A 26,075-nucleotide genomic window follows, 5' to 3' on the forward strand; every position below is an offset into this window, starting at 1 on the left:
AAACAGGAGAATTTCAGAATTCAGGGTCAGCCCGATCTACAGAATGAGTTCCAGGACAGTTAGGGCTATACAGAGAAACCCTGTCTTGAAACCAAAAAATAAAAAAGTAAGAATAATCTAAAAAATTTACAAGTTAATCCCACTAAGAGCGATAAACTCAAGATATAGTCAAGAGGAAAAAGTGATCATATTAAGTCTATTTACTTGACATAGAGCCTTGGGTTACTATAACTCCCCCTCCTCCATTTGTTATCCAATTAGACTATAGATGTGTGCTATCCATATAGTTTCTGCTATTTTTTTTCATTTTTAAATACAGGAAATATTTTAAAGTAAAATCGAAAAAGTCTTCACCTTAGGAGGAGTATTTATTTCATCCCCATCACACCCATCAATGCCATGAAGGAAAATGATTGACAGCCAGAACTGTAAGGGCCTCAGTAAGAGATGACTCCTGCTGCCAAGCCTGACAGCCTGAGTCTGTAAGACTTTAAGACAGTCCTGAAACCATTTTTGACAATTCTGAATCCTCTCAGCCTCTGTGCCATAGTGCTTCCCCTCCTCCCCTGGGAACCAAGGACCTAACAGCTACACTTGCACATACTCAGTTCCTGAACAATTACCCATATACGTATGCTTTGGTTCGGTCCCCTGGGAAACGGGGTCAAAATGACCTCTTACCTCATCTGATCTGGCAACAGCTCTCCAGTCAATTATTGGTAATAGCCCTTTCGAATAAGCCAATCAAAATAGTCAAAGAACAACCTCCCTTGCTTCTGTGGCCCCTTTAAAAGTAGACTGTACCAGCTATTCGAGGTCCCTCGGCTTCCCGAATGCTGGGGGACCCTGTCATGACAGAATTAATAAAATCCTCATGCTTTTACATCGGCTGTGGTGTGTGAGATGGTCTCTGGGGGCGACTCCTTCTCGGTGTTTGGACCCTAGAGTCCAACAAGTCGGAGTTCCAGAACCCACACGGTTGAAGAAGAAAATGTTCTGACAAGTTGTCCTCTGACTTCCACATGCACACTGAGGTATTTGCATGCACACACCCAGATAGATAGATAGATAGATAGATAGATAGATAGATAGATAGATAGATAGATAGATGATAGACAGACAGACAGACAGATAGATGATAGATAGATAGACAGACAGATGATAGATAGATAGATGATAGATAGATAGACAGACAGACAGACAGACAGACAGATAGATAGATAGAGGCTATTTAAAAATATTTAAAGAATTTTAAAGGATCAAAACAAGTGGCAGTAGTAGCCTACCTACCAGTCTCTTAGTTCAGGCAGCAGCCCTGTAGCTCTGTCCATTTGTAATTAGTCATCATGGGGCTAGAATGGGGGCTTTGTGGTTGACGGTTTACTGATAATGCACAGGATTGGAATATAGGACCTACTGCCCACATCTGGTGGCTCACAACCTCCTGAACCTCCAGCTCCAAAGGATCTTCTGCCCTCTTCTGATCTCCCTAGGCAGCTGCACACATGCACACACAAAGACATGCACATATAACTAAACATAAATCTTTAAAGTACTTCACAACAGTCAGGTTCACACAGAGAAAGCAGTTTCATTTTTTTAAATTATTCATTCATTTATTCAATCAACAAACTGTTGTTGTTCTTTCAGATGGCATGGCATCTTAGTTCTGGGAATGGCAAAAAATGTTGGTCCCTCAGGTGCTTATTAGCTTGCAAACTAGTGATAGAAATACAATGTGTGTACAGATTCATAAATAACAATAATCCTTTGACTCTATTTGTATTATTCAAATTTTATGAATATATATCACATCCTAAAAATGAAATAGGGAAGATAACTCAGTGGTTAAGGGTACTGGCTGCCCTTCCAGAGGTTCTAAGTTCGATTCCCAGCAACCACATGGTGACTTATAACCATCTGTAGTGGGATTTGGTGCCCTCTTCTGGCCTAAAGGTATACAAGCAGATAGAGCACTCATACAATAAAAGAAATAAATAAATCTTTTAAAATGAAATAAGCATTGAAGAAAGAACTAGTAGTATAAGAAATCTACAGTAGGGCCAGGCATGAATGATGGCAAAGGTCTTTAATGCCAGTACCCAGGAGAGAGAGGCAGACTGATCTCTATGAATACTTAGTGAGTTCCGGGACAGCCAGTGCTACACAATGAGACCCTGTCTAAAAAAGAAATCTGTAGGGTTGGAGATGTAGCTCAGTTAGTAGAATGCTTACCTAACTTGTAGGAAGTCCTGGGTTTGATATTCCACCATGCTGAACAAACAAAACAAAACAAAACAAAAAACTGTGTGTAGTGGTATATACACACTTGTAATACCTACACTCAAGAGGTAGAAACAGAAGGATCAGAAGTTTAAGATAATTCTGTGCTAAGTAGTTTAAGTCTAGCCCAGACACTATGAGACCTTGTCTCAAGAAAAGAAAAATTCCATAATAACATGGGTGTAAAATATTTAACCCAAGAGAAATTTGCTTTCTCAAGGAAGCTTTGAGATGCTAATGAATGCCTAATAGTTTTAGTTATTTGTAAGGTGTGTTAGGAAGGCTGGTGGTGGTACCTGATGGGACTGGAGCTAAGACAATGGTCGCTGAGCCCAAACCTAGATCAGGACTGATTAATTATGCATATTTCTTCCTCTTGAAAAATTCATAGAAATCAGCGAATTCTTCCTTCTAACAGGGATTAGTACCTTAGATTAATAGGTGTCAGATCATCTAACGCACACTTTGGGAGCTACCCGATGAGAAAACTGAGACAATTTCTCCACTCACTTGCAATCCTGTGCTTTCTTTGCAGGTTACTTTGCTTTCTTCCTGGGTTACTTCTTATCATCACTGTTCACCAAAGACCAGTTAATCATTGGCTCTGAAGAGTATGCAGGAAAGTACTGTGGCTTAAACAATAACATTTATTTAGGGTTCTTTCTCTACTAAATACAGTTAAAATCTTCTCCTATGCTATTTAATCTTTGTGCTCACTCTGTAAAGTGAAATCTCTGGCAGGTTATGATATTTCTGGGTCTCTCGCTTGTGATTTTAGGTTCACCTGTGCAGCAGACATAAGGGAGTTTTATATGAGAGCCCTTTCCCTGACACCAGGGACTGAAAAGGTTCTTGGACTGATTGTCTAACAGGATCATGAAGGTAAGCCTTGTAGAATTTCTTTAATTAACCACATTCTCCTTTAAACATTATAATCTTAGACTTTAGACCAAAGGATTGAACTGGATTGTGAAAAACTAGTTATTGCTGAAGGGAACTAGATGCGAATCTGTAACCTCTCAGTGGTTTGGACTTGTCCATCACCTAGAAATAATCACTTCTGCCACTGGGATGGGGAAGTCCACACTTTTCTTCACTGTTTATATGGTGTGAAATAAAAAAAAATGGATCTCTATATCTGATAGTGGTCTTGCAAATCTCACTTGATCTTGAAGCTATATAGTATACCTCAAATAGTAGTTGAAATAATTGAAACACATTTTTTATTTCTCTTCATTAAAATCCTAGAAGTTCTGGGTATAAGCAACGACACAGAGAAACTGCCCAACTCGACCACTCTGTTCAGAAAGATTTATTGGGATTCAAACTGCCAAGGCCATCTCTTGTGGAGGGCAGAGAGAAGAGAAAAATGGCAGAAAAGCAAACAGACATTGCATGACAGTAAGCAGGACAGGGATCTGGGTTGACACAGGCTGTGGGGATTGATTTGGATGAGGTGCCCCTGCCCGAGGTAGTTTACCTTTGGGGAAGGTTAAGAGGAACCCACCTTTAGGCTTGTTTACCTGGCAATGATCCTTCTGTTTACCTGGACATCTTCCTTCTGTTTAGGACAATGTCAGCAGCACTGCTGTTTGGAGAGAGGGTGGCTTTGGACCTGACAGTGGGGATGTGGCTTACATCAGAGAGCTCACTTAGCATAGATGAGGTCCTAGATTTGAGCCTCAGTGCCATGAAGTCAAAATCAAATTCTAGGATGGATTGCAATTCAAAATCCTAACAGCTTCAACTGCTTTCCAACCTTTGAGGTAGAAGCTTTGAGTTACTTGTGTGTGAAAAAGTCAGGCCAGAAGTTCTCCTGTGCTGTAGAGATGGTACTTCTGTACCCATAGTGCAACTAATGAATTTAGAAACCCTGGAGTTGGCATTGCTGAAGAACCTGTGCGTGATCTGAAGGAAGGTATGTTTTCATATCACTTTGTCTTCGTTGGGATGTCTACTGCTGTGAGGAGACACCATCACCATAGCAACTCTTTTTTTTAAAATTTATTTATTATGTATATAGTGTTCTGGGCACCAGATCTCATTATAGATGGGTGTGAGCCATCATGTGGTTGCTGGGAATTGAACTCAGGACCTCCAGAACAGCAGTCAGTTCTCCTAACCTCTGAGCCATCTCTCCAGCCCCACCATAGCAACTCTTATAAAGGAAAACACAAATTGGGGCTGCTTACAGTTCTAGAGGTTTAGTCCCTTATCATCATGGTGGGAGGCAGGGCAGTGTACAGGCAGACATGGTGCCAGAGAAGGAGTTGAGAGTTCTACATCTTGATCCACAGGAAAGTGTACTACAACTTCATGCATATAGCTTGAGCATTGGAGACCTCAAAGCTCATCCCCACAATGACACTGTGGTAGTTTGAAAGAAAATGGCCCCCAAAGGGAATGGCACTATTAGGAGGTGTGACTTTGTTGGAGTAGGTGTGGCCTTGTTGGAGGAAGTGAGTTGCTGTAGGGGTGGACTTTGAGGTCTCTTATGCTGAAGCTACTGCTAGTGGGACAGACGATTTCCTGTTGCCTGCATATCAAGATGTAAGGACTCTCAGCTGCTCCAGCACTATGTCTGCCTACACACCACATAGCACCATGATGATAATGGACTAACGTCTGAAAATGTAAGACACCCCAGTTAAATGTTTTTCCTTTATAAGAGTTGCTATGGTCATAGTGTCTCTTAGAAACCCTAAGAGAGAAGTTGATACCAGAGACTGGGGTATTGTTGTGATAAGGCCTGACCATGCTTTTGTTTGAAGAAATATGAACCTTGGTACTGAGGATTAGAAAAGCAGTTGAACACGTACGTAAGAGCAGCTTAATAGGCCATACTAGTAGGAGCATGGAAGGCAGTGGTACTGAGGGTGATTTGAACTAGGGGCTGGGGTGGGGGCTAACTCTAAAGGTTTCAAAGGGGAATTAAATAATTATTAATACATGGACTAAAGATCATTCTTGTGGTATTTTGGTGAAAAATGTGGCTGCCTTTTACCTTTGTTCGAAGAGTCTGCCTGAGGCTCAAGTGAAGAGTTTTGGATTAATTCCATTGGCAGAGGAAATCTAGTATAGACTCTGTCGTGTGGTTATTAGTGGTTAGTCTAATGAAGACTTATAATAAAAAAGGAGCAATCTGAGCAAGAAAAAAATTACAAGCTATGGAATAATTTGAGGAGAAAAGGAGCACCAGGAATGGAGTGAAGTGGAGCTAAGTCCTGTGCTCAAGGAGACAAACAGATTCAGAAGTGGAATGAAGGGAGTGGGGAACCTCGGGGCCAGAGCCCATCCAGACTACTTTCCAATTTGTGAAAAGGAATTAAAGACAAGTTTGGAGCCAGGTGTAGCGGTGCATGTCTTTAATCCCAGCACTGGAAAGGCAGAGGTGAGCAGATCTCTGAGTCTGAGGCCAGCCTGTTGAAGTCCAGCTCAGCAGGTCAGAGAAACTAGAGAGGAGATGTGGATTGGTAACTACTAAACACACACACAGGAAACTTATCTGAGGGGGCAAAGCTTAATTCTTCATCTTATTTTTCTTTTATTCCTTTTATACTAAAGACAAAAATTTCTATGCATGAAAAGATTACTTCACAACCACAAGTTATGTATTTTCCAAAAACAAGATCTTTACACAGGATGAAATCACATTATGATCACAAGTCACATGCTTCTCTTGGAAGCCCACAAGTGGTTAAATATTTTCTTTTGCATTAATTTTCCCACCATCACATCTTCATCCCAAAGAAATGATTCTTTTATTATTAATTATTACGTTTTAAGCAAGTCAAGCACATTTTGTCAGTCCCTTATTCTAGCAGGCAGCTGTTTGTGGCTCTAGTACAGCAGATTCCTCTATTTCTACTCTACAAGTGGTCTAGCTAACCGTCTATTTTTCTTTTCTCTTTACACACACCAGGGTCATTTAATTTCTTTTCACGACTTTGTTTTTTTTAAGATGCATACCAAAACATGTGATTAATTTTGTAAGCTACACGACTAAGGAACTCAGACCTAACCTTGGGTGGTAGGGACATAATTGCTTTCTTTTCCCATCAGCCTGGTTTTTTTTCACAGGAAGAATTCATGGGTCTAGAATGCATGAAACTCCTTTGTTCTTATTTTCTGTCCTCAGTAAGTTTTACATCTTGCTAAAGGGGAATAACTTCTATCCTTATTTTTGTCTTTCTCATATTTCTTATTGGCCCAATTGCCAGAATTACCTAAACCTTTCCCCTAATCATCTTTACTAACTGTCCTAACTACCTAACTATCTTTAAGTCATTGATCCAACTAAGCATCATTGCTCTTATAAAACAAATCATCACTGGGCAACAGACTTTAATTATATTAGATACAGTGGGACTCCTTCACACAGTAACCACATCATACCACGTACAGTACGAGCACAATAGCAGCAAGCAGGAGAAAGTGCAGAAAAGCAAGGGGCTTTCTGGGGATAAACCCTCTGAGGCTTTGCCTCTCCATGGTGCGCCCATCATAGCTATCTGGTGGATTGTATCCCCTAAGCTCTATTGCTGACTACAGCTCCTCCAATATGGCCACCATCACCAACTTGGTCTATGGAGCAAGTTCCAGAACAGTCAGGCTTAAGCAGTGAAGGAAATTTGGAGACAGAAAGCTGGTGAAGGTATAATTGGGAGATCTCTGAGTTCAAGACCAGCCCAGTCTACAGAGCAAGTTCAGAACAGCCAAGATTAGGCAGTGAAGGAAACTATCAAAACCAGAAAGCTGATAAAGATGTTAGTGAACAAGGGGCCATGATCCAGCCCCCAGTAAGCAGCAGAACTTGGTAGCTTTGGCCAATGAGGTTCTGGCTTCAAAGATAGAAAAAAGGCATTATGAAGCTTTCCTCCATGACTAAGGAAAATCACTGAGGCCAGGCATGTTTCAGGAGTGTCCCTAAACAGAGGCCTAAAGAGACCGTTGTGTGAAGCTGTGAAGGTGAAGCCTGGATTGTCTTGAAGATCCCATGCTGTTAGTGATGCCAGAGCCTTGGGATACCTGCCAAGGACAGCTGCTATCATGGAGTGACACCTGCCCCAAGAGAAAGAACTATGTTGCAGTCAACAAAGCTGAAAGGAATTAGAGATATGGAAAGCATTTTAACATCAGACATGGAGATGCAGAGTTTGCAGTTTGCCCAGCTGGTTTTTGGTCTTGCTTTGGTCCAATATTTCCTCATTATACTCCCTTCCTATGTTTTGGAATAATATGTAATGAGAGCATTTGGGGGACAGCCCCGAGACCCTCTCAGGGTTCAGAGAGGAAGCAGCAGCCAATGAAGGATACGGATGTCAGAGAACAAGTGAATCTCTCATACAGTGCTTTTCTAATTCAGTTTCTTTATTGTTCTGCTTCTAGTCTGTCCTACCTCTTCATTCCCCCTAGCTGCTTCTTCCAGCTTCTTCTCTCTAACTTCAAAAATCTTTTTCTTCCAGGAACCTTGAAGTGATATAGAAATTACAAGAATTACCTCTCACTGGTCAAAGTCACATTCCTAGGATAAGCCATAAGGAGTTGAGCCATTGCCATGGCTACACAAGTGTTTCAAGATTTCAGGAGTAAAACTATAACCAGATGGGAGTGGGCACAGTGCCCAGTGACAAAGTTTCAGATGTGGGTCTATTGTTAGTAGGCTGGCAAGTGAAGAACTGGTATGCTTTTCTTAGGATGCTTTGTGTAGTAATGTTGGTTGGACATCTATGGCTCTGACCCTGTACATAGCTGTAAGGTTTTAAACTTATGATCTATTTAAAAAAATCTTTAGTCTAGTTTAAACTTGCTTTAAGATGAAAGTGAGCTAACTGTGAGCAGTTAATCTGAACAAAAAAACAAGGCAGGCTGTTAAGTGTCCACAGTCCTTGTGGGACAAATAGACCCGGTTATGAAGCATGCCCCAGCATAGATTCTATAATCAAAACTAAATAGCTAAATGAAAATTCATCTTCCTAACCACCCACAGATATATGTGCCCACAAGGCTGAGATGCTATCATGAGATTACATATACACATTGCATAAAAATGCATGGTAATAGGGAGCTATCACAGCTGTTATCGCACAAGCAAGATTACAATGAAAGCAATAGTTTTCAGCGTCAGTGTCCCTGCAGACCCTGCTTGGCAGGGTTCCTCCATCTGAGAATAAGTTCTCTGGTGGGTTGACTGTTGGAGGAGGGCCGCTTGTTGGTTTCCGGCTACCTGGCTAGCTTACACAGAAACCATATTAATTAAATCACTGCTTGGCCCATTAGCTCTAGCTTTTTATTGGCTAACTCTTATATTAATTTAACCCATTTTTATTAATCTGTATATTGCCACGTGGCTGTGACTTACTGGGTAAGTTTTTAACATCTATCTCCGGGGACTCCATGGCTTCTCTCTGACCAACCCTTCTTTCTCCCAGCATTTAGTTCCATCTTTCCTGCCTATCTAAGTTTTGCCCTGCTATAGGTCCAAACCAGTTTCTTCATTAATGGTAATCACAGAATACAGAGGGAAACCCCACATCAGGTTGACATCTGAATTATCAATTGCTGTAAGCTGTAATTACATCATGGCCCACAATAGCTCATGATAAACACTCCTGACAGTTATGTATATCCTGTGATATTATATGTTGGAAGTATTGATCAGCTTTTTGAGTTTACAGGGGATTCAGTTAAGAAATTGCATGAATCTCAGAAGAGACTTTGAACTTTAGACTTTTAAATAAGTTTGAGACTGATATAGACTATGGGGACTTTTGAAGTTGGGACTGAATGCATTTTTGCTTTGTGATGTGTTCCTTCAAGTCTTTGGGGGCCAGGGAGTGAAATGTTGTGGTTTGAAAGAAATATACTTCCTCCACCTCCAACAAGGTCATATCTACTCCAACAAAACCATACCTCATAATAGTGCCACTACTTAAACCACTGTTGTAGAATTATTATTAATAATTTAATAATGTATTGTTTTAAGATGTGTTGCATTTTTTATGCTGTGGAACTTTTTTTAATTTTATTAATTAATTTATTTTTTAATTGAAAAAAAATTTCCGCCTCCTCCCAGCCTCCCATTTCCCTCCCCCTCCTCCCACTCCTCTCCTCCTCCCCCCACTCCTCTCCCCCTCCCTCTCCAGTCTGAAGAGAAGTCAGGGTTCCCTGCCCTATGGAAAGTCCAAAGTCCTCCCCCCTCCATCCTGGTCTAGGAAGGTGAACATCCAAACTGGCTAGGCTCCCACAAAGCCAGAACATGAAGTAGGATCAAAACCCAGTGCCATTACCCTTGGCTTCTCAGCAGCCCTCATTGTCCGCCATATTCAGAGAGTCCAGTTTTATCCCATGCTTTTTTCAGTCACAGTCCAACTGGCCTTGGTGAGCTCCCAATAGATCAGCACCACTGTCTCAGTGGGTGGGTGCACCCCTTGTGGTCCTGACTTCTTTGCTCATGTTCTCCCTCCTTCTGCTCCTCATTGGGACCTTGGGAGCTCAGTCCGGTGCTCCAGTGTGGGTCTCTGTCTCTATCTCCACCCATCGCCAGATGAAGGTTCTATGGTGATATGCAAGATATTCATCAGTATGGCTATAGGATGGGGTCATTTCAGGTTCCCTATCCTCAGCTGCCCCAGAAACCAACTGGGGATATCGCCCTGGGCACCTGGGAGCCCCTCTAGGTCCATGTCTCTTGCCAACCCTAAGATGGCTCCCTTAATTAAGATATGTGCTTCCCTGCTCCCTTATCCAACCTTCCTTTATCCCAATCATCCTGTTTCCCCAAGTTCCCCCCATCCTCCCCTTCTCACTTTTCTCTCCCCATCTCCCCTTACCCCCCTCACACCCCACCCCCAAGATCCCAATTTTTTGCCCGGCAATCTTGTCTACTTCCCATAACCAGGAGGATAGCTATATGTTTTTCTTTGGGTTCACCTTCTTATTTAGCTTCTTTAGGATATCAAATTATAGACTCACTGACCTTTATTTATGGCTAGAAACCAATTATGAGTGAGTACATCCCATGTTCATCTTTTTTTGTCTGGGTTACCTCATTCAGGATAGTGTTTTCTATTTCCATCCATTTGCATGCAAAATTCAAGAAGTCATTGTTTTTTTACCGCTGAGTAGTACTCTAATGTGTATATATTCCACACTTTCTTCATCCATTCTTCCATTGAAGGACATCTAGGTTGTTTCCAGGTTCTGGCTATTACAAATAATGCTGCTATGAACATAGTTGAACAACTGCCCTTGTCATATGATCGGGCATCTCTTGGGTATATTCCCAAGAGTGGCATTGCTGGGTCCAGGGGTAGGTTGATCCTGAATTTCCTGAGAAACCACCACACTGCTTTCCAAAGTGGTTGCACAAGTTTGCATTCCCACCAGCAATGGATGAGGGTACCCTGTAGGGATAAGTCCCACCCCTAAGGGGGCGTGTTCGCCTCGGGCTAATGTTTGCCTATAAATTTGGCGAGCATGCTCCCAGCCACTGCTTCTGCTTTCCTGGTCTCCATGGGAACGGTGGTTCTGTAAGTCTATTTCTACATTAAAGCTATATATATATATATATATATATATTTACAATGTGTCTGCATTCGTTTACGCTGCTACAGTACCCCTTCTTCCACAACTTCTCCAGCAAAGGCTATCATTGGTGTTTTTGACTTTAGCCATTCTAACAGGTGTAAGATGATATCTCAAAGTTGTTTTGATTTGCATTTCCCTGATCACTAAGGAGGCTGAGCATGACCTTAAGTGTATTTTGGCCATTTGAACTTCTTCTGTTGAGAATTCTCTGTTCAGATCAGTGCCCCATTTTTTAATTGGGTTAATTCGCATTTTAAAGTCTAGTTTCTTGAGTTCTTTATATATTTTGGAGATCAGACCTTTGTCTGTTGCGGGGTTGGTGAAGATCTTCTCCCAGTCAGTGGGTTGCCTTTTTGTCTTAGTGACAGTGTCCTTTGCTTTATAGAAGCTTCTCAGTTTCAGTAGGTCCCATTTATTCAATGTTGCCCTTAATGTCTGTGCTGCTGGGGTTATACCTAAGAAGCGATCGCCTGTGCCCATATGTTGTAGGGTATTTCCCACTTTCTCTTCTATCAGGTTCAGTGTGTTCAGATTGATATTGAGGTCTTTGATCCATTTGGACTTGAGTTTTGTGCATGGTGATAGATATGGGTCTATTTTCATTCTTCTACAGGTTGACATCCAGTTGTGCCAGCACCATTTGTTGAAGATGCTTTCTTTCTTCCATTGTATACTTTTGGCTCCTTTATCGAAAATGAGGTGTTCATAGGTTTGTGGGTTAAAATCCGGGTCTTCTATACAATTCCATTGGTCGACTTCTCTGTTTTTATGCCAATACCACACTGTTTTCATTACTATAGCTCTGTAATAGAGTTTGAAGTCAGGGATGGTAATGCCTCCAGAAGTTCCTTTATTGTATAAGATTGTTTTGGCTATCCTGGGTTTTTTGTTTTTCCATATAAAGTTGATTATTGTCCTCTCAAGATCTGTGAAGAATTTTGATGGGACCTTGAATGGGGATTGCATTGAATCTATAAATTGCCTTGAGTAGAATTGCCATTTTTACTATGTTGATCCTCCCAATCCAAGAGCAAGGGAGATCCTTCCATTTTTCTGGTATCCTCTTCAATTTCTTTCTTCAATGCCTTAAAGTTCTTGTCAAATAGATCTTTCACTTCCTTGGTTAGAGTTACCCCAAGATATTTTATGCTGTTTGTGGCTATCGTGAAAGGTGATGCTTCTCTGATTTCCCTCTCTGCTTCCATATCCTTTGTGTATAGGAGGGCGACTGATTTTTTGGAGTTGATCTTGTATCCTGCCACATTACTAAAGGTGTTTATCAGCTGTAGGAGTTCTTTGGTGGAGTTTTTGGGGTCGCTTATGTACACTAGCATATCATCTGCAAATAATGAAAGTTTAACCTCTTCCTTTCTAATTCGAATCCCCTTGATCCCCTTATATTGTCTTATTGCTATTGCTAAAACTTCAAGCACTATATTGAAGAGGTATGGAGAGAGTGGACATCCTTGTCGTGTTCCTGATTTTAGTGGGATGGCTTTGAGTTTTTCTCCGTTCAATTTAATGTTAGCTGTTGGCTTGCTGTAAATAGCTTTTATTATATTTAGGTATGACCCTTGTATCCCTAATCTCTCCAAGACTTTTATCATAAAGGGTTGTTGAATTTTGTCAAGAACTTTTTCAGCATCTAATGAAATGATCATATGGTTTTTTTCTTTCAGTTTATTTATATGGTGGATTACATTGATAGATTTTCGTATGTTGAACCAGCCCTGCATCTCTGGGATGAAGCCTACTTGATCATAATGGATAATTTTTCTAATGTGTTCTTGGATACGGTTTGCCAGTATTTTGTTGAGGATTTTTGCATCGATGTTCATGAGTGAGATTGGCCTGTAATTCTCTTTCTTGGTTGAGTCTTTGTGTGGTTTTGGTATCAGAGTGATTATAGCTTCATAAAAGGAATTTGGCAATGACTCTTCTGTTTCTATATTGTGAAATACATTAAGTAGAATAGGTATTAGGTCTTCTTGGAAGTTCTGGTAGAATTCTGCATTGAAACCATCTGGTCCTGGGCTTTTTTTGGTAGGGAGGTTTTTGATAACAGCTTCTAATTCTTCGCGACTAACAGGTCTATTTAGGTCGTTCACCTGGTCCTGGTTTAACTTTGGTATATGGTATTTATCTAAAAACATGTCTGTTTCTTTTACATTTTCCAGTTTTGTGGCATACAGGCTTTTGTAGTAAGATCTAATGATTCTTTGAATTTCCTCTGTGTCTGTGGTTATGTCCCCCTTTTCATTTCTGATCTTATTAATTTGCATATTCTTTCTCTGCCGTTTGATTAGTTTGGATACGGGTTTATCAATCTTGTTGATTTTCTCCAGGAACCAGCTTTTTGTTTCATTGATTCTTTGGATTGTTTTCTGTGTTTCTATTTTGTTGATTTCAGCCCTCAGTTTGATTATTTCCAGTCTTCTACTCCTCCTAGGTGAGTCTGCTTCTTTTTTTTCTAGAGCTTTCAGGTGGGCTGTTAAGTCTCCAGTGTGTGCTTTCTCTGTTTTCTTTAAGTGGGCACTTAGTGCTATGAACTTTCCTCTTAGGACTGATTTCATAGTGTCCCATAAGTTTGAGTAGGTTGTTTCTTTATTTTCATTGAATTCAAGGAAGACTTTAATTTCTTTCTTTATTCCTTCCTTGATCCAGGTGTGGTTCAGTAATTGACTGTTCAGTTTCCATGAGTTTGTAGGCTTTCTGGGGGTAGCATTGTTGTTGAATTCTAACTTTAATCCCTGGTGATCTGATAAGACACAGGAGGGTACAAATATTTTTTTGTAACTGTGTAAGTTTGCTTTGTTACCGAGTATGTGGTCAATTTTCGAGAAGGTTCCATGAGCTGCAGAGAAGAAGGTATATTCTTTCCTATTTGGGTGGAATGTTCTATAGATGTCTGTTAAGTCCATTTGATTCATTACCTCCATTAATTCTCTTATTTCTCTGTTAGGTTTCTGTCTGATTGACCTGTCCATTGGTGAGAGAGGAATGTTGAAGTCTCCTACTATTAGTGTGTGCGGTTTGATGGCAGCCTTGAGTTTTAGTAATGTTTCTTTTACGTACATGGGTGCTTTTACATTAGGGGCATAGATATTCAGGATTGACACTTCATCCTGATGAATTGTTCCTGTTATGTGTATAAAATGTCCCTCTCTATCTCTTCTGATTGATTTAAGTTTGAAGTCAACTTTGTTAGAAATTAATATGGCCACACCTGCTTGTTTCTTAGGTCCATTTGCTTGATAAATCTTTTCCCATCCCTTTACTCTGAGTAGGTGCCTGTCTTTGTGGTTGAGGTGTGTTTCTTGTCAACAGCAGAATGTTGGATCCTGTTTTCATATCCAATCTCTTAGCCTGTGCCTTTTTATAGGTGAGTTGAGCCCATTGACATTAAGTGATATTAATGACCAGTGGTTGTTAACTCTGGTCACTTTTTTAGTAGTAGAGTTTGTGTGTTTCCCTTCTTTGAGTTGTGATGGTGAAGGGTCTCTAGATATTTGAGTTATTGTGGTCACTGTTGGACTCCTTGGTTTGTGATTTTTCTTCTATTACTTTCTGTAAGGCTGGATTTGTGGCTATGTATTGTTTAAATTTGTTTTTATCCTGGAAAATTTTGTTTTCTCCATTTATAGTGAATGAAAGCATGGCTGGGTATAGTAGTCTAGGCTTGCATCCATGTTCTCTTAGTTTCTGCAGTACATCTATCCAGGACCTTCGGCTTTCATGGTTTTCATAGAGAAGTCAGGTGTAAGTCTGATAGGTTTACCTTGACCTTTTTCCTTTGCAGCTCTTAATATTCTTTCTTTATTCTGTATGTTTTGTGTTTTGATTATTATATGGCGAGGAGATTTTTTTTTTTTGGTCCAGTCTATTCGGTGTTCTGTATGCTTCTTGAACCTTCAAAGGAATATCTTTCTTTAGGTTGTGTAACACCCGATTTGGTGTTACATCCTCGGTACAGTTCAAGCGCCACTGTACCGATCGCGAGTCAGGCAAAGGCCTAGAGATTGAAAAGAACACACAGAGAGACCAGGGTCATTCGAAAGGAGATCAGCCGAATGCCACTTTATTCAGCCTTTGGGAAGTCCTTATCTACCTAACTGCAGCACAAGGATTTCTGCCCAGGCAGGTGGGAAATTACCATATTAACAATGGAGTGAATGCCCTACAGCTAACCACCAGGCGGGGCAGGCATAGCACAGAAACACACAGGAAGCTTAGTTAGTTGATCATAAACTGTCCCTGCGAATGCACCACAGGAATAAGGGAGACCAGGGCTCTACAAGGTTGGGAAAGTTTTCTTTTATAATTTTATTAAATATATTTTCTGGACTGTTGAGCTGTACTTCTCCTTCTTCTATCCCAATTATTCTTAGGTTTGGTCTTTTTATTGTGTCCCAGATTTCCTGAATGTTTTGTGATGAGAATTTGTTGGTTTTGCTGTTTTCTTTGATCAGCGTGTTTATTTTCTCTATGGTATCTTCAGTGTTTGACAATGTTTCTTCTATCTCTTGTAATCTGTTGGTAGTACTTGTCTCTGTAGTTCTTGTTCGTTTACTCAGATTTTCCATCTCCATCCTTCCCTCGGTTTGTGTTTTCTTCATTACTTCCATTTCATTCTTTAAGTCTTGCACCGCTTCCCTTACCTGTTTGATTGCTTTTTCTTGTTTCTCTTGGTTTTCTTGGGTATCTTTGAGCGATTTATTCATTTCCTCTACCTTTTTGTTTGTAATCTCTAATTGTTTATGGCAGTTTTTCACGTCCTGTTTAAGGTCTTCTATTATTTTCATATAATTCACTTTTGAGTCGATTTCTTCTAATTCTTCTGGAGTAGGGTGTACAATTCTTCTTATTTCGGGATCCCTGGATTCTGGTGATGTCATGTTGCTTTTCAGGTTGTTGGAGGAATTCTTGCATTGGCGCCTTCCCATCTCTTCCTTCAAATGGAGCCAGGAGAGGCCTGGTGTCTTGGTCCAGTCTTTGCTGTGACTGACTCTCTGGGTGAATCTCTTCAGTGCTGAAGCAGGAACCGTCCCGTCCAGATGGAACTCCTCAGCACCAAAACATGGACACCCATCCAGTTGGAACTCCTCAGCACCTAAACAGGGCCGCCTGGTAGCCCAATGATCCGGGGACAAAAGGAAGAATGGGGCAGGCAGGGCGGTATCCAGGAGAGCGCAGGGGACCCTGGAGCACAAGCTGAAGGTGCCCTAGCTCCCTTACAGGGGACCTTGAGGCCTGCCTGGTAGGCAGGCACTCACCTCTCTGGGTGGGTAGCCTTAGTGTAGGAGCTTAAAACTGTTCTTGAGCACTGGTCCTAGCATACCTGTGGAACTTTTTTTAATGATGCAAAGGTGTGTTGCATTCTTTTATGTTGCATTTGTTTAACCCTGTGAAGCCGTGTTACTTTGTCTATTTAAAATACCTGATTGGTCTAATGAAGAGCTGAACAGCCAATAGCAAGGCAGAGGATAGGTGAGGCTGGCAGGCAAAGAGGATAAATAGGAGAAAAAGATCAAAGGAGATTAAGGAGCAAGAAAAGGAGGAGAGAAAGACTCCAGGAGCCAGCCACCCAGCTACACAACCAACAACAGAGTAAGGAAGAAGAAAAGGTATGCAGAAATAGAGAAAGATAAAAGCCTAGAGGGAAAAGATAGATGGAATAATTTAATAAAAGCTGGTTAGAAACAAGCCAAGCTAAGACTGGGCATATTTTAGTAATAATAAGCCTTTGTGTGAAATTATTTGGGAGCTGGGCAGCAGCCCCCCCCCCACTCAAAGAGTAAGAAGAAAAAAAACAACCAGCCAGCAACAACCTGCCACACACGTTGTGAGGTTGGAGCTAAGATAATGATCCCTGAACTCATACTTAGATCAGGACTGCTTAATTATGAGTTCGTCTTCTTGGTGTAATCTGCCTGTCTACACTTCTCTAGTGCTGGAAATTGGGGCCCTGTGCTACAACTTACTGTTTTTATATGGAGCTGTGTATCTAACCTGGGATTTTGTGGATGCTGGGCAAGTATTATACCACATCCCTAGTCTCCTTTTCTCCCTTAAGTTTCTTTGGTCAGGATATCTTATCACAGACAGCAACAAAAAAATGGTGACAAGAAGTGGGGACATTGCTGTGCTAAACCCAACTGTCCTAAGTCACTAGAATGGTTTGTTTCTGAACAATGGAAGAGTTTGGAACTCTGGAGGCCTGCAGAGAGAGAGAGAGAGAGAGAGAGAGAGAGAGATGGATGAAGCCTCCATAGCTGGTGAGAATCTAGAGATCCAGGTCAAGGAAGCCGACTGGAACAGGAGACCCCTGTGCCCTACATTAAAGCCAGGGAAACTTCTGAGGAGTGGGTGGGTAAAAGGCCACCCCTGTTGGCACTTCCCTACCTTGGCAGTTAGGTTGGAAGTCACAATCTTACCGGCCAGCCCAGAGGTCCTTGATGGGCTCTGCAGACAGTCCGCCAGCAGTACTTCTAGTGTGTACCCGGAGAAGCCCACCCAGGAGGAGCAGGCTCAGCAGGCAGTTCCCTGAGGTCACACAGAAGCTGGGGCAGCCAGCCCCTGCCCTGAGGGTGTGGGAACTCAGTGGCCAGCTGGGTTTTCACAGAAACCATCCCTGGGGGCAGGGAAGAGGACAGCCCCGAGCTATAGAGATTCCCACCCCCACACCTCTGGATGTCTGTTTATTTTGTGTTAAGCGAGATAATTCAGCCCTAACCCCACTGTGTTTAGGGTTCGGTTGAGGTAGGGCACCTGGCCTGGGCTGCACAATCACCCCAGGGAGCAGTGAAAGGCTTTGTCTGAGATGCGGCAGTGACCATTGCCCACCCCCCTCGTACAGTAGTGAGCATCCCCCATTGACCCGTACAGTAGTGAGCATCCCCCATTGTCCCCGTACAGTAATGAGCATCCCCATTGTCCCCGTACAGTAGTGAGCATCCCCCATTGCCCCCGTACAGTAGTGAGCATCCCCCATTGCCCCCGTACAGTAGTGAGCATGTAGCTCTCAGCCTGGCCTGGCTGGATACAGAGAGAAACACAAGTCTCTGGCCCCTAGGAAGTTGTAGCAGGGCAACATTGAGGCAAAAAGCGCAGTTCCTTCCTGCTGTCCTGCCACCCAATCTGAGTGGCAAAGAGTGGGCAGGCTCAGTGAGTGGGTGGAGGCCAGTCCCTGCCCGTCCCTGGCTGAGTCTTTGATTTAGGCCCTCTCTCTCTTTCTCCCTCCCTACCTTTTCTCCTGTGTTTCTCTTTAGAGACAATTCTCACTATATAGCCAAGAGGCTACGGTGGATGAATTTCAGGCTACCTTTGAATTTACGGCCCTGCCTCAGTCTCCTGAGTGCTGGATTACAGGCTTGTGCCTTTATAGGTCTTATGTTTTGGGACATTTATTTTACCTCTCAACTGAGAGGACAAGATTTTCCTCTTGTACTGTCTCATACACACACACACACACACACACACACACACACACACACACCTCCTCCCTTCGAGAGTTTTGACAGTGAGGCCAGCCTGGGAGAGGCGGATGGAATGCCAGGCAGCTAGTCTGTGCCTGTGGCTCTGGCCCCACCTGCTGTGTAACTCTCAGTGTGGTGTGCTTGTGGGCACCAGTTGTGGCCATCACTTCCGCTTGCTGGGAGAAGGGAAGCCACTTTAGCCTGAGAGCTGGTCTGAGCATCCGGAGCATACCAGCTTCCCAGGACGGTGGCCCTGTGTCCTGGGGACTTCTGACAGAGCCGTGATGTGGCTGCCAAAAGGGCGGAAGACCACAGACTCAGCCTTCTGTGTTCTCAGCAAGTGTTTCAATTCTGTCGTGTCTCCGTGCGATTTCTGAAGTGGGAGACCAGGCAGGGGGTCAGAGCCCAAACTGAAAACAAGCCAGGGACCCATGGACACAGGGCTCATGGAGGAAGAGCCCCTTGGGGAAGGACAGGACAGACAAGATGGTCACCAGGGACTTGGTGGAGCAGCCCCAGATGCTCACCTGGAGTATGCTGGGTGTGTGCTTGGGTTGGAGTGTCACCTGCATAAGGCGGTGGACAGAGGAGAAATCAGAAGTGGGGTGGGCAGCTGGGTGGTGTTCTTTCTCTAAGTCCTCAGGGGAGGATGGACAGATTCACACACAGATGCAGAGACACCTCTGAAGATCAGTGCGTGCGGCCACCTGGGAGGAAGAGGGCAGGTGTGGCTTGGTGACCATGTCTGGAGGAGACAGGGCCAGGTGGTCAAGTGGGAAGACAGTGGTATCGTCACTGCCCCTTCCGTTCTCATGGCTGGCAGAGTCTAGACACCAGCTTCCCCATACCATTTGCGTCCAAACCCCTTCCTCATCTGAACGTCTTGCCACAACTTTCCCCTTCACATCCTCACAGCCACAGGACTACGCAGTACCCTAGGCTAGCCCAGGCTGAAGCCCTCTCCTCAGTCCTTCCTTCACCTGTGCCTGATGAGGCCTGAGCCCATCTTCCATCCCACCTGTGACTTAGGTATGAGCATCTTGGTACAGGCTGCTCTGAGCTACATCTGGAGCTGGGATTTGAACGTCCTCTGTCACCAGAGCACCGAGCACAGGAGGACAGCCAGTGGAGTCCCGGAAACATGAAAACACCCCAATCTGCGCCACCCCCCACCCATCAGGCAACCTTGTCTCAGGCACTTCCGCAGCCCTGACAGGAAACCAGCCACAGACTCAGCCTTGCGCCATCTCAAGGCAACTTCTTGTTTCCCAGCTGCCCAGTGCCAGCCCAGAGTTGTGATCCTGGGCTCCACCCCCTAAAAACTTCCCAGGCTGTATCCCAGCAACTCAGAGGGGCCGGGATGGTGGACATGATTGCCAAACTGGCCAAGAGGCAGAGCCGGGCCCTGTGGGCACAGGTAAGGATAGAAGGAAGGAGTCAGGGACAGGCTCAGCCTCTAACGGGGTAGCTGAGGGCTTCTGGGTTCTGAGCTGTAGCAGGTCTGCACCTCACTGTTGGGAGCTGGTTGTAGCTCAGAGTGGTGTATGTCAGGTGATCTCAGCACTTTCCCTCTCAGAGGCCTTCCCTGTCCAAGGGAGCACAGAGATCTGAGATGCCCAGCTGAACCCCGCCAGCGGAGGAAAGTCCCTTTAGCTCTTCGCTGAGGGAGGGGGACCCATGGAGAGGTCCAGAGTTTGAGGGAGAAGTGACTGCTACAGTTCCATGGCTGCAGCTTCTAAAAGGAGTGGTTCTGCCTGCTTCCCTCTATGGGGTTCCCTGTCTTCCAGCCCAAGCATTTAGTGTCTCTGGATAGCGCGTCTTCCTAATGCTTCCTGTCCCCACCATATGTCTCTGCATCATCTCTTCTTGTGACAGCCCTGTCACTGCAGGGACCTAACTCTCTCTCTCCTCAGCATCCCCCATACCTGCCAGTGTGTCCTCTAGTTGAGATCCCTTAGCTCCAATGGTCTGGCAAGTATAATCCCTCCTCCAAAGAGCCCAGCAGCCCCTCAGCCTCTCCACACCAGCCATGGACCCTTCCGGCCACCGCCACCGCCACCCATCCTGGAACAGCAAGGCCACAGTCCCAGTGTATCTAGGTGTGGGGCAGGAGGCATATCTAGTCTCTCTGCTCCCTCTCATCCTGTGTCTGTCCTACCCCAGTGACTCTTCTGGGCTCCGTGGCTCAAACTTTCGTCCCCAGCAAATCCTTTCTCACACTCTGTGCCGTTTGTTTCCAACGTTTGCCACAGGACTGGCTTGCACATTAAAGCAGTGTTTGAATAGATCCGTTATATAATTCAGGGCATTGTCTCACCTGAGGGGGCAGTGGCATCTGCCACATCATCCTATGTCGTGCTCACAAGAGATGCAGGCCTTGGGGAAAGCGAGAGGGCTCCATGGGTAAAGCACTCGCTGTGTAAGCCTGAGACAGGGTTTGGATCCTTGGCACCCGTGTAAATGCCAGTTGGGCATGGTAGTCTGCCTATCATCCCAGCGCTGGGGAGGCAGAGACAGGGGATCACTAAATCAGTGAGCTCTGGCTTCAAGTGAGAGACCCCACCTCAATATATAAGGTGGAGAGCCATCAAGGGAGACAGCCACTGTCTACCTCAGACCATACACATGCACACGAATGTGCACCCACGTTCATACACACACATACGGCACTACACAAAGAAGGGGAGAGAAGGAAGGAAGGAAGGACAACCACCGAGCCATCATCTCTCCAGCTCCATGTTGCCTGCTTTTAGACAATGTTGGGGATTGAACCCAGGGTTCAATGCTAAGCAAGCACTCGACCAACTGAGTTACTCAGTCCTCAAAATAAAATGAAATACATCTTTCTGTTCATATTTACTTTTGAGACACACATGCAAAAGTTCCCAAACAATTCTAAAAGCTCATACAGTATTTACTAAGACTACATGTTATGATTCTATAGTTTTTTGTTTATTAATAGGGTCTTTCTTGCTGTGCGGCACAGGTTACTTCAAACTCACCATGAAGCTAAGGCTGCCCTGTCTTCTGTAAAGTGCTGGGATTTGTCAGGCATGTTCCACACCTGGTAGACAGTATCTTTTCTCTTAGCTCTGGCTGTCCTGGAACTCACTATGTAGACCAGGCTGGCCTCAAAGTCAGAGAGGTACACCTGTCTCTTCCGCTCAAGTGCTGGGATTAAAGGCATGTGCCAACACGCCCAGTTTAGAGTCTTTTCTGACAGAGCTTTTAAAACAGCTTCCTGAGCCCGGCAGTGGCAGCGCCTTTAATCCCAGCACTCGGGAGGCAGAAGCAGGCGGATCACTGTGAGTTTAAGGCCAGCCTGGGCTACAAGAGCTAGTTCCAGGACAGGCTCCAAAGCTACAGAGAAACCCTGTCTCAGAAAGACAAAAACAAACAAACAACAAATAAACAACAATAACAACAAAAACCAGCTTCCTGCCCAACTGTGGTGGTGTACATCTTTATTCTCAGTACTCAGGAGGCAGAGGCTAGTCTGGTCTACAGACTGAGTTCCAAGACAGCCAAGGTTACACAGAGAAACCCAATCTTGAAAAACCAACCACATCAAGCAACTAACCCCTGCTCTTTATCCTGTTAAGTGCAGCTAGATAGAAACATGAAGTTTTAGTAGCAAGTAGGTGCAGGGAAAGGAGGGTCAAGTGGAATAAGCTCCTGAAATCTCAACTCCATGATGCCAGGTTAGCAGGCCAGCAAGGGCAGGCTTTCCCATTCTATTCATGGGGAAAAGGAGGAAGAAAAGGGAAGGGCATCAGGAACTCAGATGGCATAGGACTAAGTCCTTGGGAACCTAGAAGCATGGAGCTGTTGGAGGCAGGAAGAACCCCTACTCTGGTATTTCCCTGCCTGTCTCACTGTGTAGCTCTGGCTGGCCTCCAACTCAGAGACTGGCCTGCTTTTGCTTCTCAAGAACTGGGATTAAAGGAAGAGCCCCGCCATGCCCAACTTGACTGTAATTCTTTACTCTATCCTTGAGGCGCTGGAGAGAGTTCAAAGACATAGCGCAATGGAGGCAGAGCTAAAAGTAGCAGAGGGGACTCGTTTTCTTTCTTTTGACTGATGGGAGGGCTGTTCACTTTGTGGGAGGAGTTTCCTTACTCCTCACACTGTCAGGACATGGGTAACCCTTCACACTCACTGTACGGGAAAAGTAAGAGTTGGGACACCTGAATTTATGACCTCAGGCTCACAGCACAGCTGACACATAGGGAACTGGGTTCCGAGAGGACCGAGGGTAATGGCAACAGAAGTGCTGAGACCAGCTTTACCAGGACACTGTCTCAGCTTTGGGGTATTCTAGCAACTACCATTCATAGTGGGCCGGCCTCTTTGCATAGCCATTTCATTTAGTCTTTACCTAAGCTATTTAGACCGTATTATCCCAGTTTACAGAAGAGAAACCAAGCCGGGCGGTGGTGGCGCACGCCTTTAATCCCAGCACTCGGGAGGCAGAGGCAGGCGGATCTCTGTGAGTTCGAGGCCAGCCTGGTCTACAAGAGCTAGTTCCAAGACAGGCACCAAAAAGCTACGGAGAAACCCTGTCTCGAAAAAGAAAAAAAGAAGAGAAACCAGAATTCGTCATCTGCTGGTATAAGAGTCATTTGATATGGCTTGACAAGGACAAGAAGTCACAAACTGGGACGATCGTTAGGACTATACACGTCAATTTTGCTATATTTCGGTCTGTTCCGTAGTTCCCACGAAGATCCTAATGCGCAAGCGCAGACTGCCCTGGTGCGCGTCTTCGAGGGGCCCCTTGCACAGGCCGCGGTCGCCCTCTGCTGACGCAGTGCGGAAGCGCGCGGAGCGTGAACGTTAAGGAGAGAGTCCTCTCGCCCGGTAGAGGGCGCCATGCAACGTCCGGCGTAACTCAGCTTGTGTGGCCCTTCTATGAGGACTTCCGGTCTGATCTCGCTGATTCGTGCTGTGGCGCTCAACGTTCTTCAGATCACAGTAAACAAGAGACGTGAGCCGACCCGGAAGTGGAAACTCTTGCTTCACGTTCTGGCCGACCGAAAGGAGACGGAAGGGAAGTTGTAGCCATGGCTGTGGCCGTGGTTACCGCCGGGGTCCTAATGGGCTCGGATCCCGGCCCCGCGGAAGAACTCGCTAAACTCGAGTACCTGTCTTTGGTGTCGAAAGTTTGCACGGAGCTGGACAATCACTTGGGCATCAACGACAAGGATCTGGGTGAGCTGAAGGAGCTCCCTCTGGCCTTTGAGTTTGGGGTCGAGGGAGGCAAGAGAAAAGTGGTTGACGGTTGTGTGTTTGTCATCGGGACCTCGGGCTCCGGGAACCTGTGGCAGTGGCCTCTGCCTGAGAGCCCTCCAGACCGCACTGTTAGAAACCGTTTCTCAGAGCTGCCAGTGAAGGCTGGGGTTACCATTGTTTTTCAGCTCTGGGTGGTTATACGGCTTTAACAATAGCTGCAGCAGCCCCCGCGAAGATGATGGTGGCGATTAGGGCTGATATTTTCTAGAAGCCCACGAGATATTTGGGGTAGCTCTCCATCTTCATTATCTTGTTACGTCATCGCTACCCCGAGGCAGCGATGTGCTTTGAGCTGTGTTCTTGACTATTCTCATATTCTTGTTTGTCTAGGGGCAAACTATGACTAGGGAACCCAAAAAGAAATTAAGAGAAGGTGTGTTTGTGTGGGGAGCAATTCCATTTGATAGGGGCAGGGTTGCTTCATTTGTTACAGGAGAAAATGGCTGTAGATGGACGAAGATTTAGACATGGGTGGTAGAAAGATGAGTAAAAGGTGTCACCTGTTTTTTATTCTTAAATATTTTTTTTCCTTTATGTAGTTGGGTGTTTTGTCTGCATGTGTGTCTGTGCCTCTCATGGGTGCCTGGGACCTGCAGAGGCCAGAAGAGTGTTTCAGGTCCCCTGGGACTGGAATTACAGACAGCTGAGGGCCAGCTTGTGGGTACTGGGAATAGAACCTGAGTCCTCTGGAAGAGCAGTCAGTGCTATTAACTTGTGAGCCTTCTCTCTAGACCCAAGTATTTTATTTTATTTTGTTTTATGTGCGTGTGTGTTTTGTCTGAATGTATGTTTGTGTGTCAACTGTGTGCATGGAGCCCACAGAGGCTATGGATGCCTTGAAACTGGAGTTAAAAATTGTTGTGAGCTGTTATGTGGGTTCTGGGAATCAAACCAAGGTCCTTTGGAAGAGCACACCCTCTCATTTTCATAAGGGCTCCATCTCACTGCCGGGCCATCCCCGCAACCCTGATTTTCCTGTAATTTACTGTCTTTATTTTGATGTCTATCCCTGATGCAGTCCTTTGTCTTGGTGTTGTAATAAGAGCGGCGGGGCTGCGTCCCTGGCACCCCGGCCACCCTACTAGCTCAGTCCGTAGAGCATGAGACTCTTAATCTCAGGGTTGTGGGTTCAAGCCCCACGTTGGGCGCCATTCTGTTGTAATAAGAGCGGCGGGGCTGCGTCCCTGGCACCCCGGCCGCCTGGCTAGCTTATGCCCCAAAATAACAACATACAAATTGTATTCTTTTAAACACTGCTTGACCCATTATATCTAGCCTCTTCTCGGCTAACTCTCGCACCTGGACTAGCCCATTTCTAATAATCTGTGTAGCCCACGAGGTGGCTTACCAGGGAGATTCTAGCCTATGTCCATCCTGGGTCGGAGCTTCATCGCGTGTGCCTCAGAGAGCAGAGCTCTCGCGTCTGCCCTGGAGCGGGGAGCATGGTGTCTCTCTGCGCTCACTTCCTCTTCCTCCCAGCATTCTGTTCTGTTTACTCCTCCCACCTATGTTTTAACCTATCAGGGCCAAGCAGTTTCTTTATTGCTTAACCAATGAAATCAATAGATTGATATATGACACTCCCACATCATCTTGGGACAGAAGAACCTTGAATGGGAACTCTCTGAACTCACATTCTGGCCTGGTAGCAAGCATGTTTTTGCTGTTTCTTCTCCTTAGCTTATTTTCAGCTACTAGCAGAGATCCCCAGCTCTGGTTTCACTGTTTCTCTGACCCCCATGCTTGAACTAAAATGTATGGATTTCATCTTCCTCTCCTAGCAGCTGCCAGGAATTTCAGCTTGCTTGTCCTGTTGTTTGCTTTCAAACACTAATAAATTTTTCCTTGAGCTTCAAAAACTAAATAAAAGTAGTTTCTTGGGACTGGAGAAATGGCTCAGTGGCTAAGAGCAGGGCTACTCTTCCAAAGGATGTGAGTTAGATTCCAGCACCCATACCCATACAAACTCCAGTCACAGAGGATCAGCACCCTCTTTGGTTTCTGCAGGCACCAGGCACGATTGTGGGATACATGCAGGCAAAACACCCGTCTTAGGGTTTCCATAGCTGTGAAGAGACACCATGACCACAGCAACTCTTTAAAAAAAACGTTGAATTGGGTGGCTTGCAGTTCAGAGATTCAGTCCATTAACGCCATGGTGGGACATGGTGGTGTGCAGGCAGACATGGTGCTGGAGAGGGAGCTGAGAGTTCTATGTCTTGTCCAGGCAAGAGGAAGTGAATTGAGACACTGGGTGTTATCTTGAGCTTATATGAGACCTCAAAGCCCACCTCCACAGTGATATGTTCTCCAACAAGACCACAATTCCAACAAGGCCGCACTTCCTAATAGTGCCTCCTATTTGGGGGCCATTTTCTTTCAAACTGCAATACCCATACACATGAAATAAATTATTTTTAAAAAATTATTTTTTTT

The 26,075-nt window shown here is 44.6% G+C and overlaps 1 protein-coding gene and 1 long non-coding RNA gene across 2 annotated transcripts in view; both read left to right on the forward strand.

Moving 5' to 3' along the window:
* Positions 1-26,075, forward strand: part of LOC142859916 (uncharacterized) — a 155,159-nt gene that overhangs the window by 79,972 nt on the left and 49,112 nt on the right. The window lies entirely within an intron of this gene.
* Dhx8 (DEAH-box helicase 8) overlaps positions 23,351-26,075 on the forward strand; it is a 35,328-nt gene continuing 32,603 nt past the window's right edge. Inside the window, exon 1 of the mRNA XM_075990479.1 lies at positions 23,351-23,558. Within this exon, the coding sequence (XP_075846594.1) occupies positions 23,411-23,558 (148 nt within the window). The 5' untranslated portion in view covers positions 23,351-23,410. The remainder of the gene's footprint in view (positions 23,559-26,075) is intronic.

This window comes from Microtus pennsylvanicus, chromosome 11 (genome assembly GCF_037038515.1).
Source record: "Microtus pennsylvanicus isolate mMicPen1 chromosome 11, mMicPen1.hap1, whole genome shotgun sequence".
NCBI lineage: Eukaryota > Metazoa > Chordata > Mammalia > Rodentia > Cricetidae > Microtus > Microtus pennsylvanicus.